At 32.4% G+C, this 19,858-nt stretch overlaps 3 protein-coding genes across 3 annotated transcripts; all 3 read right to left on the bottom strand.

Annotated features, from left to right (window-relative positions):
- Nucleotides 1-5,592: 5,592 nt before the first annotated feature.
- On the bottom strand, nucleotides 5,593-6,891 carry LOC127150703 (uncharacterized). The gene is made up of 3 exons (XM_051089209.1): nucleotides 6,372-6,891; nucleotides 6,130-6,270; nucleotides 5,593-6,074 (listed from the first exon to the last, which is right to left on the bottom strand). The coding sequence occupies exons 1-3, from the start codon at nucleotides 6,889-6,891 to the stop codon at nucleotides 5,593-5,595; spliced, it is 1,143 nt and encodes a 380-aa protein (XP_050945166.1).
- Nucleotides 6,892-9,126: 2,235 nt separating this feature from the next.
- Nucleotides 9,127-13,600, bottom strand: LOC103485970 (apyrase 2). The gene is made up of 9 exons (XM_008443746.3): nucleotides 12,736-13,600; nucleotides 12,491-12,619; nucleotides 12,340-12,396; nucleotides 12,161-12,253; nucleotides 11,346-11,542; nucleotides 11,006-11,097; nucleotides 9,897-10,114; nucleotides 9,599-9,785; nucleotides 9,127-9,478 (listed from the first exon to the last, which is right to left on the bottom strand). The coding sequence occupies exons 1-9, from the start codon at nucleotides 13,045-13,047 to the stop codon at nucleotides 9,363-9,365; spliced, it is 1,401 nt and encodes a 466-aa protein (XP_008441968.1). The 5' UTR covers nucleotides 13,048-13,600; the 3' UTR covers nucleotides 9,127-9,362.
- Nucleotides 13,601-14,649: 1,049 nt separating this feature from the next.
- Nucleotides 14,650-19,034, bottom strand: LOC103485971 (aquaporin SIP1-1-like). The gene is made up of 3 exons (XM_008443748.3): nucleotides 18,457-19,034; nucleotides 17,359-17,631; nucleotides 14,650-15,142 (listed from the first exon to the last, which is right to left on the bottom strand). The coding sequence occupies exons 1-3, from the start codon at nucleotides 18,754-18,756 to the stop codon at nucleotides 14,984-14,986; spliced, it is 732 nt and encodes a 243-aa protein (XP_008441970.1). The 5' UTR covers nucleotides 18,757-19,034; the 3' UTR covers nucleotides 14,650-14,983.
- Nucleotides 19,035-19,858: the final 824 nt, after the last annotated feature.

Raw genomic sequence — 19,858 nt, 5'->3', positions numbered from 1 at the left:
TGGTAATTCAAAGATTGTCCCTTTAGCTTTTACTATCGTTGATTCACAAAACGATTTGTCGTGGTCTTTAGTTTTTTTACAACCTTAAGGTAGCCTTTAAGGAACCCAATGATCTTGCTATTGTGTTTGATGCTCATAAGAGTATGTTAATGGGTTTAGTTCTGTGTATCATTCGCTAAAGCATGGTTTATGTGCATTTCATTTGTTCAATTGAGGATTTTTTTCATAGTTGTGCTAGAGCATATACCCACATTAAGTTTGAATATCACATGAGAAAGTTGGACGATATTTCTCCATCTATTAGGCAGGAGTTAGAGAAGATTGGCAAACCAAGGTAGGCGAGGGCCTTTTTTCAAAGGAAAAGATATTCATTGATGACAATCAATATATCCGAAATTTTGAATTCATGGTTGAAAGAAATCCAAGAATTACCTGTTATTTGCCTTCTAGAATATATTCGTGGTTTGGTTAAAAAATGGTGTTATAAACATTGTACTCATTGAAGTTTCCAACGTATACATCTTTCCACATATGTTGAGGATATAATTCGAAAAGCATTAAGGGAGAGTTGAGCAATGAATGTAAGACTTACTTTATTTTTCAAATACTATATTCATCATTATTAAAAGTATATGATAAGTGCCCACTGTGTTTGTTAGATGCAAAGCTAGAGGTCCTTTTAGAATCCTTGCAAAAACTCATAAAGAAAGCTACTTAGATCAATCCTAGAATCTATGATGATCACTCTTAAATCCTAAGACTCCAGGAATAGTTTGATCAAGACTAATCCAATGAATTGATTCTTAACATCAAATCTAAATCAAGATTTAAAAAAGATAACACCAAAAGGGTTAAATAAGCATAAGGTTTTTAATATTGATATTCTACCTTTTCAAGAGCATTACAAGCCATTTTATAGGTTAAATGGTCATGCATGGGGGTGGAAGCCCAATAGTCATCCGAATACACTTAGGTGCTAATTGAAGAAAATACATACATGGGGTGGAAGCCTAATAGTCACCTAAATACACTTAAATTTCATTTGAATAAAACAAGAGCTAGAACTTAAAACAAGCTAAGATTGCAAACTAAATTAAAGGTCAAATTGAAAAAACTAAAAAAAATGTAGAAAGTCTTCACAATGCCTTAAATAACTCTTCTAGAACTTTTCTCATGTCATCTTTAATTCATCCTCATCTTGACTCATTGAATTGACATTTTATATAATTTTTGACTCAAAATTATATGTCGTTAGATGCGCATTTGCTAGCTTTTGAAGGTGTAGTGTAAAAATCTCCTGAATCTTCTTTGTCTTGCTTTTTGTAATTCGTCCTTTAGGCACATGCAAAGGTTCTAGCGTTAAGTTCACATCAATATAACTCGCAACTTACATTCATAATTATTTTTTTCCAAGTTTATCTCATAAATTAGCATGAGTTGGAAGTGCATCATGGAACAAAATAGTTTCTTGTCAACCTTCAAAACCGTACTTTCTCTTGTCGATGATGGGACCTTGATTTAATCCCATGCTCCCATGCATGCATTGCATTGTCCTAAAGGAAGCTTCATTTTTATATGTTCACTCATCAATTTTACTGTGATTTAAATTTGAATTGAAACACATCTTATTGACAATGTAGAACAATTTACAAATGTGCACCAAGTTGATGTTGATCCAATCCTTCCTCCTAAAGTTAAACGTCCGGCAGGGAGGCCTAAGAAAAAGAGAACTACTTCTTTTTTGGAAAAGAAAGTTACAATTCATTGTAGTAGGTGTGATAGGAGGGGTCATAATTTTAGATCTTGCAAAAAACCTTTACAACGTTGAGTCCTACAATAGTTAGTAGCTTATATATCTTTTTGTTGCTCTTTGTTTTTTGGTTAAACTGTTTTCGAATTTTTGTTCGTAAATGAATTATCTCCGTTATTTTGTGTTATCAATCTGAGTATGTTGTTTTCTTGTGAAATCATTCAATTACAGTGTATTTCATATATCCGGGAGCCATATAAGTATAACTACTTTGTAAGTTACGCTATTGTAGCTTATTGGTATAAACTCAACTCTCTTTAATTAGTTTGCAATTAAATTCTTGTATGTTTTCGTAATCGGAATTTGATGACTTGTATTTTCATTTAGGTACAAGATTCATTTTGTGTTATATGTCATCACAAGTACCTTACAGTATATTTCCACTCTTGAAATTGTTTGTCTTCAAGTATGATATATTTTACGTTCATTGTATTTCTTTATGATATATTTTCATAAAAGTTCTAAATGGGCTATAAAGTTTCACAAATGTATGGCCTAATTTACGTTATTACCCATTTCCATTAAAAACACGAAATAACTAAAAGTAAAAAAACAAATAAAAATAAAGGAATGTGCATGGACGTTATAGGCGTGAAGTATGGTAAGTGATTAATTTTGTTATGATAAATGATTTATTAGATATCCTATTTAAATATGATAAGTGATTAATTATATTATGGTAATATTATAATCAAAATTACTCCTTAATTATTTTTCTTTTGGTGATTTTGTTAAAAAATTCTTCACTACCAATCTCTCTCTCACTTTCCAATCTCTCTCCATCCATTCTTTCTTTCATTTTGCATTGTTTTTTTATATATTCCACATGATTATAGTATATATTTAATGTTCTCTAGTATATGTAATGTTGAGAAAAAACTGAATATGTTTGCGATGTAGGGATTTTGATGAAAGAATTGAAGATCCAAGGAATTGTATGAAAAAGTTGTTGAATGGGGAGAATATGTTAAATTGATTTATGAATAGAATATATGAATAACATTGTATTTTTATGAATGAAAGGTAGTGTTTTCAATTTGTTAAATTGGTTTGTGTATTTTATTTCAAATATTCATATTGTATGTAATAAATAGTAAGTTTTGTTTGAAAGAATAGTGATTATGTCTGAAGGTTAGTATATTAAATATAATAAATTGAGGAACTTTGATTAGTACGCTGGAAATTTATGGAAAAATATAGAAATACAATAATTGAACTAAAAACTGAAATATGAATATTTCAAATAAAAGTATGAAACAAGGATGTTTGGGGTGGAGTTTTAGGGGGAAAAGAATTAGGAAATTGGACCAAACCGTGTTTGGCCCAAGGAATATGATAAATAATTCTAATTCCTAAGTAACCATATCTTATCCTATCTTTACTTTCTTACAACCCTACATTACCCTACCCAAATAACCCAATCTAAATTCTATTATTATTTTTTAAATTACTACAATCATAATCATTCCCCTATAACACTACTATCATAATTCCTCCCCCAAACACATACTATTATAATACTACCTTTTATATTCTTTTCCCCAAACACATATTATCATAATCCTAGGATTATCATAATCCTAGGATTATTATAATCCTTTTCCCCCATAATTCTTTCTCTCCCCCAAACGCACCCAAAAGTCTAATAATAAGAAGGAAAAACCAATTCAATAAGGAAAACTTACATCTCTTTCGATTATGGTCAATACGTCCACAACAGCCACATTTAACGCGTCTTTTGAACTCCATTTTAGAAGGAATTGTAATCTTCTTTGGTTGACCAACTAAACGTTTTACATTCGGTGGGAGAATGACAACTTCAATTTCTGTATTATTGAATATATGCAGTAGTATATTTGTAACAAATTACATAACATAAACGTATTATACGGTAGTATATATGTAAGAAATCAAAGAAAATACTAATTGAATCGAGGAAAAAGTAAAAAAAAACAAAAAAAAAAAAAACAATCCGAAACATGAAGGAAAAAAATTGAACTATATGTGTCACTAAATATCTGTTATTGTATATATACTGATGTATATACTGATAACATCATCTGTGTATGCAGTGATATATAATGAAATTCAACTACAATTTATGTATTGTTGAATATATGCAGTAGTATATATATAACAAATCATAGAACATAAATACGAATAAGATGTATATATCTGATAAATCACATAATAGAAGTAGATTAAACAGTGGTATATAAATGTATATATTGTTCACAAAAACTTTATTAAACAAAAATATGAATAAGATGATCGAAACATGTCGTAATTATTGAATATATATAGTAGTATACAAATTGAGTAAGAACAAATTCCAAAACATGAGAAACAATCAGTGTATGTATTATTGAATATATGCAGTAGTATGTATGTAACAAATCACAAAACATAAATGTATTATTCAGTAGCATATGTGTAAAAAATCAAAATAGGAGAAACATTACCGAAATATATGCTACGAAACGGAAGAAAGAAAAATAATAAGGAAAAAAATATATGCTATGAAACAAAAGAATAAATAATATACGAAATGAAAAAATATTAGAATGTAGTAATTTGGATTATGTTATTTGCTTTGTAATTTAGACTGTAGTAATTAGGTTAATTAAATTTCAGGAATAGCTCTCAATATACAATATTGGATTTCAGGAATATCTCCAATTGTATATTATGTTTGTTAACAAATGTTTGTTTAAATGATGATATTAATTGAGAGGTTTATTTATGTAAAAGAACATGACTCTAATTCAAATTATTGCAAGCAACTTTGGGATGTACCAGAATTTTTCAAGTTATTGAAATTGAAAGCAATCTAATAATACACTTTTCGACTGAGATGGTATATATTAAATAAAATAGTGTATATCAAGATATTATACATTATAATTTGAAGTTAACTAAAATTTACAATATTAAATACAATATTGTAACGTTCTGAACTACAAAGTTTGACCTAAAAAACTAAGACAAATAATGTATACATTAAAATGGAAAGAATATCATGTAGTTGAAAAATAGGAAAATAATGCAGAGTATATTTTCAATATTATGAAGTATATAGGAACATATAAGGAAGGAAAATTTAGGAAACGTTTATAATTGAAATTAAAATTTTAACAACATTACAATATAAAAATTTAATTATAAGTATAAAACATAATAAATGAAGAATAATCTAGTTCAATAAGCAAAACTTGCATCTCTTGCGGTTATAAACAACACGTCCACAACAGCCACATTTAAATGTTCTCGATCAACCAACAGCGCATTTTACATTAGGAGAAATGATGACAATGGACATAATATTATCAGGTATTTGTCATTAACGATGATCGCCTAAGGGATTTATTACTCCTCTATATATTGAACTCAAAGTGCTATTCAAGTAAAGGGGGGAGACATATGACTTAATTGATAAATGTTTCATGATGAAAACAGTACATGCATGCGCACAAGATATTTCCAATCTATCTCACATCCTACAACTACAAACATTCGTAGGTAAGTAAATCACATATTAGAAAGTTCCTTCTATGACCTGGTATTTCATGTTATTAACCGAAATAACCTACAATGAAAAAATATAAGAGTCATATATAATGTATATATGAAATATGGAGATGTATATTAAGCATACGCAAGAATAGTTAAAATGATCATACCTTCATTGATCGACTACGTTCAATCTAATCCCTTAATATACCTTCAATGGTTTTGGTAAAATCAGTCACTTGATAATCAGCTCCATTTCTTCGTTCAAAAAATCATCTTTGCAACATCATTCGCAAAACCTTAAGTATTGAACATATTGGTAACTCCGTAGCCTTTAGCATAGCAGAATTCAAACTCTCAGATATACTTGTGGTCATGATATTATATCTCCTACGTGGTGAGTAGGCACGAGACCACTTAGCAAAACCAATGGATTCAAGCTTCTCACGTATACCAAAGGCAGAAGATTCCAACAAACGCATTTTGTGTTCGAAGTCTACAATACTAAATGTCTTCCCACATGCATGAAATACGGTATTCATTATTCTCTTATACTTCAACTTAAGGTTCCTAAGTAAATGAACAAGGTACATGCAATGTAAAATGTTAGGAAATACTACCTCTATAGCTTTGCATATACTTTTATGCCTATCAGATACTATGACAACCTCATTTCGACCACCTATAATTCTCTTCAATTGGTTGCAAAACCAGGTCCATGAGGAATCATTCTCAAAATCCACAACACAAAAGGCTAGTGGAAAAATCTTATCATTGGCCATCAAGAGTTGAAGCAGATAACAAAGTACCACCGTACTTATTCTTCAGACTTGTTCCATCAATAGAAATGATTGGACGACAATGTTGCCAACCAGAAATGGAAGCAGATAATGCCATGAAGAAGTAAAGAAATCTACCATCGACATCAACTTTGTATTCAACAACATAACCTATAAACATAAAAAAAAATAAGAACATATGACAAAAACATGTTAAAGAAATAATGAAGGAAAATTGTATAGTAATATACCTATGTATATTGCGAATATACCTGGGTTGTTGAGTTCCAATATATATGCAAATCTGGGTAACATCTTGTAGGAGTCATCTGGAGATCCACGAATATCATCCAACGCAGTCTCATGAGCACGCCATGCTTTTTGGTAGGATATACTTAAACCATGTTCAGCACGAATGAAATGAACTATATCTTTGGAAGTTGACAATTCAAAACCAGCTAAAGAAATTTTGTTCTTAATTAGGTCCTTGGTAACAGTAAAGGTGGCCTGTCTATAATCGGATAATGGAACATCTACTAAACATGTATGTTCTGAATCAAACCTAGTAAGAACCCATAATGACCTATCCCCATGAATACAACAAGAAGCACGTAAGGACCATTTGCAATTTTCAATGGCGCATTGCAAAATCATAACTTCCTTGTTCGATTTCACGATAACGTACTGGAAATTATCTCTAATAGCAATAGCTTGTACGTACTGTTTGAACAAAGATTTTGTTGAAAACATGTCCTGGACTTTCAGCACAAAATTGGAATCTACCTTAGACATATCTATGTTTTCAAAAAATCGACCCCCATCATCGTGGATTTAAGTTTGAAAAGAACTCGACGACGATGAACTCAAACAAATAGATAAAGGACCAACAAAATGAACAATAAGGACAATATGACGCTCAACATTCGATGTTATTATATGGTAAACCCATTTAACATCATTATCATTCGTCATAACCAAATTCTTTTAAACATTCTATAGGACCTACGCAAAGGTATATATCAATATTGTTCATATCAATAATACTGTCTAACTTGGATTTAAGGTTACTATATAATTCTTTATAGCACATATGTTCATTAACTGTAATCTCGGACACACTAAAACTAACGTAATTGTGCGATTCATTGAAAAATCGATCGAAGTATACAGCAATTCTGGCCATCCTGACAAACATATTACAAATATATGAAACTATTACTATATGCCAAAATGAATGTATTATGGTAAATAATAAGGGGTATATATATAATTAAATATACTACAATATTGTCCATCCTGACGAATGTACGTACTATGTTAATATGAAGGGATATATATTTACATACACAGATAAGATAAATAACTACTGTACCGGAACCTCAAAATCTAAAATACAGTAGATTTGGTATATATTTACATAAACAAAGAGGATAAATAACTACTATAGCGGAAATTCTAAATCTAAAATACAGTAGATTGGGTATATATTTACATAAACAGATAAGATAAATAATTACCGTAACAGAACTTATAAATCTAATCTAAACTAACTGGATATACGTGAAGGCAGATGGATTCGTCAAATAAAAAAATGGCGGTGAAGCTTTGTAATGTAAAGTAAAATTTCCAGCGGTTGAAGATTTCCGACAGTGGAAAAAAGATTCGACAATATAATAAATTTTCGACTGAAAAAAAATATAATGATGGTTGAGGACTTTCGAGGGTGAAGAAATTAAATAAAAAAGAAACACCATGCGCAAGGTAATCAAAAAATTGATCAACTAATTGAGAGCCGACAAATGTGAGCAGAAGACGACAGAGGAAAAAATGGGAAAAATTGAATAAAAATATATATTTTTCAATAATATTTTTATATTAAAACATATATTATTTGATTATAAAGAAATTGCATTTATACGAGGAAAAAATGGGAAACGTTTTTTATTTATTTAACTATTGCATATTAATTAAAAATACAAATAATGAAATTAACAATAATGTAATTAAGAAAATAAATAATTCGAAAATTTGAAAATGACATATATTAAATGTTAATCATAAGGATAAAATAGTCCCCAGAAAAAGAGAATTTCTATTTAGGTAAAAATTTGATAATTTAAGATATTTTCGAAATTTCGTTGCCAAATTAGGTCTTTCCTCTCAATTTTTCATAAACCAATAATAATAGATCAACATTTTTTTTTTATGGATGTGTACTCTTTTTCTTAATGACAAAATTAATTTTAAAATATTAAGAGAAGTTTTTAAAGAAATATAAAAGATTGAATGTAAAAAATAAATGAAAATTTCACACAAAATCTAAGGAGTGTTAGGAATACATTTTAACTAACACATTTGTTAAAAAAATAATCATCCGTATGATAATTTTAAATCGAAGACATAATCATGTAGCAACATAAATAACAAAGTTATGATAAAATGAGTCTAAGGAAAGAAGTTGGCTTGAATAAGTCAGTGTGCTCACCCTCATAAAAGGCCAAGGCTCGTCTTCACAAAATGCTTAATGGGACATGCATGAGCCATCTAATAATGATGCCCGGTACATGCCCGAGCTAAGAGATCACCATAGTCCAAAATATTGTTAGAACTAGGTGTTAAGTCCTGTCGTGGCCAAGGGAAGACCTTAATAAAATACCAACAGGCGTATCCAACTTAATCTCAATGCAACTTCAAAACCTCAAGGATAAGGATCTAGATCAACTACACTTCTAAATACATCATGATAATTTCATGAAAAGCAAGTAATGTTGACAAACTTTTTCATTTTAGAAGTAACATTCTCTCAAATTACAAATGTATTGTTCATATGATGTGACCGTCAAGGTCAAGTGTGAGTTTTGAATCGGAAAATGGGGTTAAAAAAATTGGAAATTGGGTTAAAAAGAAAAGTAGATTTAAAAAATGAGGAATTGAGAACTTTTTGAGAGTCAAAAACGCCCATTTCCCCCACCATATTATTCTTTATGATTTCAGCTTTTCTAACCCAAAATTGTTCGACACCTTCGCTAAAAGAATGGCTCTCTATCAACTTGTATAAAATTGGCTTAGTACGTGAGTTATTACACAAAAATTGTGATTCCATCATTACATTCCAATTATTCCCAACAGCCCAACCAAAATTCAAATTCTTAATCCAATCTAAATGAAACTTTCCCCATTACCTCCGATTGACAAATCAACGCCTCGCCAACAAACAAGAGCTCCACTCTAGTTTCCAATGGATGGATCCACCAAACAATGTTTTATGCTAACGACGAGACAGCTTCGATGGCACTACCTAGAGGCCATGCAGCTTCAACCAAGGAGTTCTGATATTTAACCTTCTTCACCAATGTGATCTCTTGCCATGGATCCAGCCCTACACCAAACCAAATCAAACAAACATGGGTACACGTCCCGTTAGTTAAATACATATATACATATTCGATCATTTGTTTGATATACGTATTAAATTAACATATATGCAAATGCAGCCTACCGAATCCATCTACGAGTAGTGTGTACTGATACACAAGATCCATACACAAATACGGCAGGTTATCCTTCTCGACATGGGGATACGTACTAGCATCCTCAAGTTTGATTTGGCATGCCTGCTTTGCTGCATCGCTGAAGTCTGCCGGGCGAACTTTAGCAACTGGCTCATTGGGGTCAGCAAAACCAGCCTACACATTTACCTAGTTTATCAATGGTTCGTTTGAAAACAAGCATAATAATATCCAAACTTTAGCAACCGGCTCACTGCATGTCAAATATCATTGATGATTGGATCTTACCTCAGCTGCCCTGTCAAAGAAAAATGAAGCAACGAAGAGATTCTTCTGGCCATCTCCTCCTCCGCCATTCCAAACACCACCAAAAGTGCATTTCATGTGAGTACATGTGGATTCGTTAACCTTGAGAGCCTTCAAAACCGTGCTCCTACATCCATTCAAGCTGGACCCTGATGAAGACGCCGATGCTTTGTAGTCCTTTCCCCCATAATGGTATGCTCCTAGAAAAAGAGAGCATTGAGAATACTTAGTCCAAACATCCATTTTGATTTCCAGAAAGATAGTAAAGAAGATAACAATTATTCAAATGAAGATAATAACCTATAACAATAAGAACCACATTGGAAATTTCCATCAACCTCAAATCATATAAGTGTGTAGGCAAAAGAGAGTGTGTGAGAAAAGGCTTCGCATTTAGTCCAAAATGTAAAGACGTGGGATCCCATATAACCAGCTGGGACTTCAATTATGATGTAGAGGGTACGTTTTTGGATACAAGTCTTATAGGTGTTGAGAGATAAAAAGCTCTTGAATTCTCCCAAACTAAGTATGTTTTCAAATTTTGGGCAATTAAAGCGTATTGACAAAAGTAATTTTGATCCACACTTGATCTTAGCCAAAAGGTCGAGAAAGATAATACTTTGTTGCAAATAGAGAGAGCGAGAAAGGACAAAGGCTGGAATTGGTTCAGTTGATTTAAGCTTGAGACAGAATACTCAATACGGGAGGTTTCAAGAACCTCGAATGCTTGGAGGTTACGTACTGTTTTACCTTTTATATTTCTTATGGATTCTTTTTGTCTTTATCAGAGAATTTCTCAAATAGTCAGATGCAAAGAGAGAACAAATTTCAAACAATTGGCTTTCACACGTTTTTCAAATTCAAAGATATATTGTTTTGTCAATTTTTTTTATTATTTGTCTCCGATAAGTGAAACAAACTTTCGATCTTTCCCTGATAATTATATGAAGAGAAAAAAAGTGTTATTTTGTTAATTATAAGAGAGGTGATTTAATAGATAACCATAATCCTTTCCCTCACAATTTTTTTTTTAAAAAAAGGTGATTGAAAAAACATTTATCATGTGGAAAAGAAGAAAAGAAAAAACAAACCTTCGTAGCCAGATAGGATGCAGTCATTGCTAGAATCTTCAGAAACACTCAGAACCTCCGCTCGGGCAGCTAGTAACCCATAATGCAAATAACTGTAATTCAAACCAACAGCCAAATATGGTCAAGTCTAATAAACAATCAAATAAAGTCCAAGCATCAGCAGCCATTGGGAATCCAAGACAAAATACAAAGTAGAATTGATACAAAAGAACTTCAAAAATAGGACAGGAATATTAGAGGCATTCGCCAAAGCCTTGAGTGCGATTCAACAAGTTGTATACCCATGCCTAAAATTAGCTAACTGGTAAAATCAAATGAGACAGTGAAGTAGAATGGATACCTGTGAACATAGAGATAATAAGTTGCTCCCTTCAGATACATCTTTTTTATGTATGCACCCTCTGCATCTGATAATCGAGCAGCATCCTTTTCTGAGATAGCATATGCCATTTGAACAGATCCTCCTCCAAGATCTACAACTCCGACTGTATCTGAATACTTCTTACCCAAGTTCCCGAGCAGATAGTTTAAAGTCACCTGGAAAAAGATAAACAAGCTTCTAATATGTTAATAAATGGATGAGTACATCATTCAAAATCTCAATAACTACTCTGATTAGAAATACACGCATGATCTCTAATTGAACAAATTTCTGTCTCAAATTGCGGTCAACTCATTCATGATGTTTAACACATTGACAATCTCTTCATATTCCATTGTATTGCCAAGTTCCGTGACCCTATTCTGTTATGCAAGCTCACTCATAATGCAATTCCAGCACCTAGGCTAAGTCCGAGCTCACTCCACACATGCAAACTCCATCCTCGACTAAGAAAAAGTAAGGTGCGGGCTAGAGAGAGCAGCAGATCCTAAGTTTTGAATATTCGTAGGATTTTCAACAGAAAACCGAACTTAGGACCAATGTACAAACAAAACAAGGTTTTTCTTATAGAAGGCTGAAGAGTAAGCAACATATTTAAGTGGCAAACATGATAGTTTATCTGAAGGCCTTATATTCTTTCACTTAGAGGCGGAAAGAGCGCAAATAGCAAGAACATCACATCATACACGACCGTAGAATAACATGCATTTTGCAGCTGAAGCCCAGACTTAAATACAAAGTACAAAGTGCATTACAGCAAATAATAAACATACCCAAAGGTAAGATCCTTCTTGAGTTCCATCAATCACAGACACAGCATCTCCTTCCAACCTGAGTTCACTTTTGTCTCTCAGGAGATCCCTAACCTTAAAGAACATACAACCTTGCAGCTATTAGCAAGAGATAAGACAAACATAAAAATTGCTTCCAAAGAACAAGAAAAGAACATTACCGCCTGCAAAATTCTATCAGATGCATCACCTTTCAAGGCCCTCAAGCCAGCAGTTGCCTGCATTAAAATGCAAAACCAATTTCAATAAGTGACATTGACATAGCATCTCCAAAACAACAGAGTTCGAAAAATTCAAGGAAGATCAACGAACCCCAACTCTAACAGGAGTCATTGGCCGCAGCCCTTTTGGAACAACATCTTGAGCTTTGTCCAAAAGGGAAATTAGAGAAGCTGCCGCATCCTTGGGGCTGTCAGCATATGCACTCAGTCCTGGTTTAAGCTAAAGAAGAAGTAAACAAACATAAACAAAAATAAGCACAACCCATGTAGAAGGAATAAGAACTACAAAGAACAATCAGTGAAAATGTAGATAGAAAAGGAGATAAAGATTAGTACTTGTTCGAAAAGTTCGATATCCTTTCCAACGGGGAGGAGATCGAGATTATGATCAAAGCAAAAGACATGGACACGACTCCCAGAGCTACCAGCATCAAAAATAACAGCAAAAGAGGTCTTGGAAGAAGAAGACGACCTATGATCAGGGGAAACTTTGCGGTGGTTGAAAGAGTAATCCTCACGGGCCGGCATGAGATAAAGAACAAATGCGATTAAGAAAAGAGAAAGAGAGATAAGCAATAACACCCCTCTGAATCTATAGATCTTATTCGAAAAAGATTCGGACTGTGGCTTCCCGGAACGCTTATGCATCTTGTCAAACTCCAACTGAAGTAGCTTCTGTTGATCTTGAAGTGGAAGAGAAGCGGATTGGCCTTCAAGAAGCTCAGCGGAAGACGGAGATCGGTAACGGATCTGACCGTTTCCGGTGGAATTGGAGGCAGGGGGAGCCTTCAAGGAGGACTGCGGTGGTTCGGGAGTCGGATCCAGCTCTTCTATTGGGAAGAAAGACGGGAAATTTATGGAATGAATTGACTAATGATGGGGTGGAGACAGCATGAAGGACGGATCTGGGTGGAATCCGTCAGTGAGAACGATGAAATGGGGTTGGTTGGAAGTGGCGATTAAAGTGGAATTTGAATTGAAGAAGGGAAAAATGGAAATGGGTTTGAAGGTTGAAGGTTGAAGGAAGTGTTTAACAATGGAGATTTTGGATTTGGAAGTCTAAAACAGTTGGGAATTGAGGTTTCAGAGTGGCAACACAATAGAAGAAGAAATGAAACGTAAATAGTGATACAATGAAATTCACTCTTTCACAGTTCTACGTTTCGGATCAAATGCTTCCACTTGACGGTTCTCTTTCCACCTTTTCTTTTTCGGTTATATTAATCTTTTTACGAGTCAAATTTGAAACTCACCCTACTTCAAACAAATAAAAAAAATTGTTATTCTCCACAGTTGAACACAATGAACCAAAAAATCGAACTAACCGAACCGAATTGGAGGTAGTCGATGGAAGATAAAGAGGGATCAATCATGCTGGTTTGGAAGAAAACCGACAACCAATCAACTTTTAATCATCCACAATTGAAGTCGGTTTAAACATTTACTAAACCAATAATATTTGGTTAAAAAACCAAACCCAATAGGTACCTCTAATTATCACAAAGTCCAATTTAATACAAAGTTGAATTATGGAAACCACCATATTCAAGTGAGTTCATATATAAAGTTATTTAATACAAAGTTGAATTATGGAAACCACCATATTCAAGTGAGTTCATATATAAAGTTATTCTAAAAGAAACATTAAAAGCACATGCTATCATTTAGTCGTGATAATATTATGCAATGCACCTAAAACTTTTGTTTTATTTTACAAAATCAAATTAATCAATCATGTTTGTTTGATTTTTTTTTTTTTTAATTTTATTTGCTAATGACACTTTTCAAGAGTCATAAATGAATTTTAAGCCACTTTTCTGAAGCAGGTAAGTTTTACAACACTTGTATTATCATGAAGCATAACTATGGAGTAACTCCCATTGTTTTAATACTCTCTCTAGTTATTACTTCTTTTCCCCTTTTCTTTTCTTGTTATTTACATAGATAGTTTGCTACAATTAATGAAAGGTAATTTAAAAAATATCAATTAATCGATTCTATAATTTATATTGTGATGGTGCAAGTAAAATGATGTAAATTTTAAATTTTAAAAGAGTAAGTCATATTTTATTTGAGTCTTGTCAAATAAATCATCAATATAGTTTTAAAAAAAACAGCTTTGTTGTTCGGGTAATAAAATGATGATAATAATAATAAAATAAATAAATAAATAAATTATTTACAATTTCAGTAAATTTCCATCGTTTTCTAATCCAATAGCTTGAATAATAAAGGATTCCTTAATAAGCATTTGACCAAAAGAAATGGTTGCTATTAGTAGAAAACTAATGTCCAAAGTTCTATAAGCACTTGAAAAAGTCATAATCCAAACAAGCCTGAAGAAAATAATTATAAGAATCAAACTAAACATAACTGCCTAAACAAATTTTAGTTTAAAGGGGAATCTAATTGAAGGATTATTGATCCAGAAGCAGCTCCAAAATATAAATTTTAAAACACTACCAATTAATTAACTTAAGAACAGAACTAGAAGCTCTTACTTGCTACATTTTATTGATCAAAGCTTATCTAAAGAAACACGGTGGGGGCCGCAGCGATGGCACCAGCATTTCAACTACCGGTTTTAAGCTTTCTTCTGCTTGGCTGGGGCTGGGGGTGGTGGTGGGAAGATGATTCTGAAAAGCCAAGCAGCCAAAATGGCTCCTACGAAGGGGGAGATCCAGTACACATACAACTGCTCCCATGTATCATGCCTGTTGTTTAGATATGCCCATCCAAATGCCTGCATTTCAAAACAAAAAAAGTCACCTTTCTTGTAATCGAAAATAACAACTATCCTCTTCTCCTTCATTTATATGGTTTGAATTCACAAAATCATAACACAACTTTTACCAGTTCATGAACCAACCAAACATTATATATCGAAGGGATGAACCACGGATCAGCCGAATAGGCAACAGAAGTTTCAAATGAGACACTATAATTCACGCTGTATAATCCTTTTGTAGTTCCATTACCAATCCCTCCATAGTTCAAACCATCAATCTCTACTAATCTTGTAAGACAAGAGTCTCACTCTGCAAATACTATATTTGCATAAATTTTAAATATTTGATAAAGGTGATTTGGTCTTCGGGATGAGTTGATACATCTTCGCCATGCTTCCATCCTTTTTAATATATTTTAATTCCAAAAAGAATTGAATGTTTTTGTTTACAACACAAGGCCTTTTTAGGATTTATAATGTATTAAAAAGGAAACTTTGTTAATTATAAAGCAAGTGAATGTAGAGAAATTGTTGGGAATATCTTTGTTTGGAAAAGTTAGCTCCTGCGAAGACAGAATGGTTAGAAAAAAAACATACACAAGGAGATCGTGTATGTAAAGACTACAGAGTGATCGGTAGAGTAGGTGTGTAGGACTAACAGAAGTAGTACATGTTTCAAAGAGATGTACGAGAAAAGCATGTGTGGATGAAGATAAGGTCAGAGAATGTGCGTGTCTACAGAAAAACTAGTGGAACTATTTATCCATAAATATGAATGAGAGAACTTTGTGTCTATAGATTAGAGCTAAGTATTCTAGCCAAAAACCAATTAGGCAAAAAACACTGTATGATGTTTAAGTTTCAAAGTTACAGTCATGATGGCCGTGTGGCTGTGAGGCATGTCACTCCATCGAACATGCGAACTTCAATGGAAAGAACAGAAAGAACGTTTGTTCATCTGAAATTATTCAGTTCACTCCTAACTTAAATCTTCATCAGGTATGAGATTCTCGTAACAAATAAGTTCAGTTACTGATCTTGGGTGAAAAGATTACCAAAAAGGTATACTGTGTTTCGTGTGAAGTCTAAGTGAGTCTCAAACTTGGCAGATATAGTGCAAACTAGGTAGCCAAACATACTTTCAAATTCAAACAAGCGTTTCCTTAGATAAAACGTAGGAAGATCTAGACTGTCCTACTTTTTTTCCTTTAGACTGTCCTACTTTTTTTCCTTTTGCCCCATTAGTCCAATATGTTATAATGCTATCCTTCAGAGTTTTACATTATCCTAGAATTTGCCAACTCGGCAGAAGACAAGAAAGAAACAGACGAAAGTTGAAATGTTGTGGGAAAATACAGTTAACCATTGTGAAGATGCTTGGAATTGATATGGAAAATTATGGTTTTTCAAGATAAACCTAAGGGAAAGAAAAAGTTCTTAATTTAGCTAAAGTTAATAATTAATTCAAATTAGAATATTTTTAACCACGTAAAATAAATCACAAAAATAACTAATATGATTCAAATTAGTAAAAAGTGTTCCACGGAAGTAAGGAGCAATACAAGCTCAACGCACCCACAAAACATTGTTAATTGATCCACTTGTTTCCAAATAAAAATGGCAAGCAAACATATGAGTAGATGTGAAGCATACTAATGACAATTAACGCTTTAGCAACCCACTTGCTTAACTATAATAACTTGCTATTTTACATTTTAACTTTTTGCCCTAAATGATGTTTGTTCAAAAATGTATTTTGGTCTCTTGGAACACAAACACGCCAGAGTTATGCAATTTCAGTGCCAAAAGAAAAACGCAGAGCAACATTAGTGCAAGTGTATATATAAAACAGAAAAACATGAAAATCTTAAAATGTTAATTAATAATTAATTATTATGCATAAATAAATGGTGTCTGTCTACACATTTTTAATTTGCATCAGCAAGATTCAAAAGAAGCATAGTAGTTAATAGTCTAAGCAAAGCAAGCAGCTACCAATAGGTCATCGCATCGATAGCACACAAAATACAACCACCCGTTCTTGGTTACATGCTCATTATATAATTCTCTTGAACTATGAATTTTTGTCTCATTATTATTATATTAACAAAGAGTCCGTCTCCTTTTAAAAAAAAAAATACAACACACTTATGGTTTAAACCAGAACAAGTTATAAATAATAATAGTCAATCAGAACGAGTATAAAAGATTACTAGAAGAGTTGAACTCACATTTGCAGGATTCATGGAAGGTCCTGTGTAACTAGAACCAGCAACAATTAACGCTACGGTGGCCATTGCCAGCAACCATGTTTTGATAACAGGGCTGGAGGGACCCCTGAGTACAATTAGAAGAACAGCAAAACTGATTATGAAGGTCAAAACTCCTTCGGCTGTAGCTCCAGAATGAATGTCAACTTTCAAAGAAGGTCCACCAAGCATGTGCTTGTATTGTATAGGCATCACCTCCTTGATTGCCATGGCACCAGCAACCGCACCAGCCGCCTACCAACAATGAATTCAGCATATAATGCCATTCTTAAAAAAAACATTTAATTCGAGCTGAAGGCAAATGGATTATAACACCTGCAAAAGTCCTCAACCAACAATATTTCATTACGTTGATTTCCTAATCTAATTGATTCCCCAATCCTAGATAGAACTTAGGGAAAAAAAAAGGATAATAACAGTCAATAATTTTTTAATATCTGTGACAGTGAGTGTTTAGACCGCCTTAAGACCCCACCGTACAACCCCACAACATTTGAATGTTAAAGAAATTTGTAGAATATTAAATTCCATGTGGGCATAATGGATCGGTCAGTAAGTAGTTCCTCTCATTTTGCCTGAATTTCTTTAATTGAAAAATCTATATATTGAAAAGCTTGGAAGGCTCCCTCCCCCAGAGAAAAAAGCAACGTATTTTCTAAAGCATACAAAATCATTTAACTTAGCCCTAGTTCAACATCCATAAAAAAAATTCTCCTTTTTCCTTCTTCCTTAATCATCATCCACCATCAACTCCTTTTTAGTCATACAACAATCTTTCTTCCTCAATCATTACTCAAAAGACAGCACTCAACTCAACTTTCTCAATCCAAACCCGAGCATGGAAAACCAATCCACCACTCAAGAAGCAACATTAAAAGAAAACTGAACACACCCAATACACAAACAAAACCTGCATTACATCAAGTATCCTACCCACAGATTATAGATAATACAGGTAAAAATTCAAACCAATTCGAAACAACCCACATAATTTCACAGTCAGTTAAGCAGAAAGAGAGAGAGGGAAAAAAACAAAAACCAAAAGAAAAAAAAGCTAACCTGAGCAGGGAAACGGATAGCCATGGCGAAGAGAGAGGTTGGACCCACACCAGCAGCATAAAAAGCAGCAGTGGCAGTAGGATTAAAGCTAGCTCCACCCAAAAGAGCACCAATTATATTAAAAACAAAAACAAGAATGAAAACAAGAGTAGTAGTGATAAGAAGTGGGTGAAGTGGGATTCCATAAACACCGGCGGCTGAGTAGAGAACGGAAGTGAGAACCCCAAGAGATGAAGCACAGAAAATCCACATGGAAGTGAGAACGGCATCGCCGATCGCAGCCTTGATAGAATTAATCATGGTTAGGAGAAGCAATTGGCCGGCGGAAGGGAAATCGGCGGGGAATAGGTCAACAGTGAAGTAAAAAATCTGGGTTAGTTCGATTAAGAAGGAATCGAAATCAATGGAAGTTGAATAAGAAGAGAAAATTGTGAGAGAAAAAAAATGGGAAAAGATGAGAATCACAACTATGGTTGAGGATTCATCATATTCATGGACGACGAGCCATTCACCTAACTCCCAATTTTATAAGGAAATATTTCACTGTGTGGATGATTTTGATTGTTTCGATGAGTTTTCCAAGTTTTAAATTTTTGTTTTTTTCTATTTTTTGTTTTTTATCATTTTTTTCAAAAAATCTTTGTTTTCCTCTTTTATTTTCTTTTTACCTTTTTAATAGCTTTTCTTTTTACTTTAAAATATATTTTTTCAAAATTATTTTATTTACTTATAAATAAAGCAAAGTATCATTCTTCACATAATTTAATGAAAAGGCATCGAATGAGTTTTTTAGCAAAATATTAACATGTTCTAGTAATTCCCATTTTAACAACATGGTTGGATTTGCAAATCTTTTTTATATTAATGAAATCTCTATTTTAATATCTTCAATGAGTTATTGTACTATATTCTAACTAAAATGTTATATTTAATAAATATTTATCATTTCAAAAATATATATATATTTAATTAATCCATGATATCTATTTTTATTCATATTTCAAAATTATGCATAATATCTATTTTTACTGAGATTTCGAAAATATACAGATTTATGAAATATATATTTATGTTTTTAAAATAGATTTGTTTATCTTATTCATTTTTATTATTTTAAACTTGTATTAAGCTAATTATACTTATTTTAATAAATTTTTATGTAAATGGTTTCTAAAAATATTAAAATATTTCATTAATCAACTTAAAAAAACAATATTTTTATCGTTTTAAAACTATTTTAGATTCAGTTTAATGTGTATAAAATATTACAAAAATTCCATTAATCTAATTCTTTTTATTATTTTGAGAAACAACATATTTCTTAACAAAAATTTAAACTTGTAGCAAAAATTATGATTCTTCCACATTTTTACAAACTAAGATTATAGCTAACTTTTCAATT

Source organism: Cucumis melo, chromosome 8, assembly GCF_025177605.1.
Source record: "Cucumis melo cultivar AY chromosome 8, USDA_Cmelo_AY_1.0, whole genome shotgun sequence".
Lineage (NCBI taxonomy): Eukaryota > Viridiplantae > Streptophyta > Magnoliopsida > Cucurbitales > Cucurbitaceae > Cucumis > Cucumis melo.
The sequence above is the reverse complement of the archived record's forward strand: the minus strand, read 5'-3'. Positions and strand labels throughout refer to the sequence as shown.

Excerpts from the sequence above, each read along its gene's own strand:
- LOC103485970 (XM_008443746.3), bottom strand. The coding sequence starts at position 13,047 with ATGCATAAGCGTTCCGGGAAGCCACAGTCCGAATCTTTTTCGAATAAG. Across the intron at positions 10,115-11,005 it reads CATCCTATCTGGCTACGAAG|GAGCATACCATTATGGGGGA; the intron begins GTTTGTTTTTTC and ends CTCTTTTTCTAG. Across the intron at positions 9,786-9,896 it reads TCTTTGACAGGGCAGCTGAG|GCTGGTTTTGCTGACCCCAA; the intron begins GTAAGATCCAAT and ends GTAAATGTGTAG.
- LOC127150703 (XM_051089209.1), bottom strand. The coding sequence starts at position 6,891 with ATGTCTAAGGTAGATTCCAATTTTGTGCTGAAAGTCCAGGACATGTTT. Across the intron at positions 6,271-6,371 it reads ATTGGAACTCAACAACCCAG|GTTATGTTGTTGAATACAAA; the intron begins GTATATTCGCAA and ends TTATGTTTATAG. Across the intron at positions 6,075-6,129 it reads TCTGAAGAATAAGTACGGTG|CCTTTTGTGTTGTGGATTTT; the intron begins GTACTTTGTTAT and ends TTTTTCCACTAG.
- LOC103485971 (XM_008443748.3), bottom strand. The coding sequence starts at position 18,756 with ATGATTAATTCTATCAAGGCTGCGATCGGCGATGCCGTTCTCACTTCC. Across the intron at positions 17,632-18,456 it reads CTATCCGTTTCCCTGCTCAG|GCGGCTGGTGCGGTTGCTGG; the intron begins GTTAGCTTTTTT and ends CATTGTTGGTAG. Across the intron at positions 15,143-17,358 it reads CTTCCATGAATCCTGCAAAT|GCATTTGGATGGGCATATCT; the intron begins GTGAGTTCAACT and ends TTTGAAATGCAG.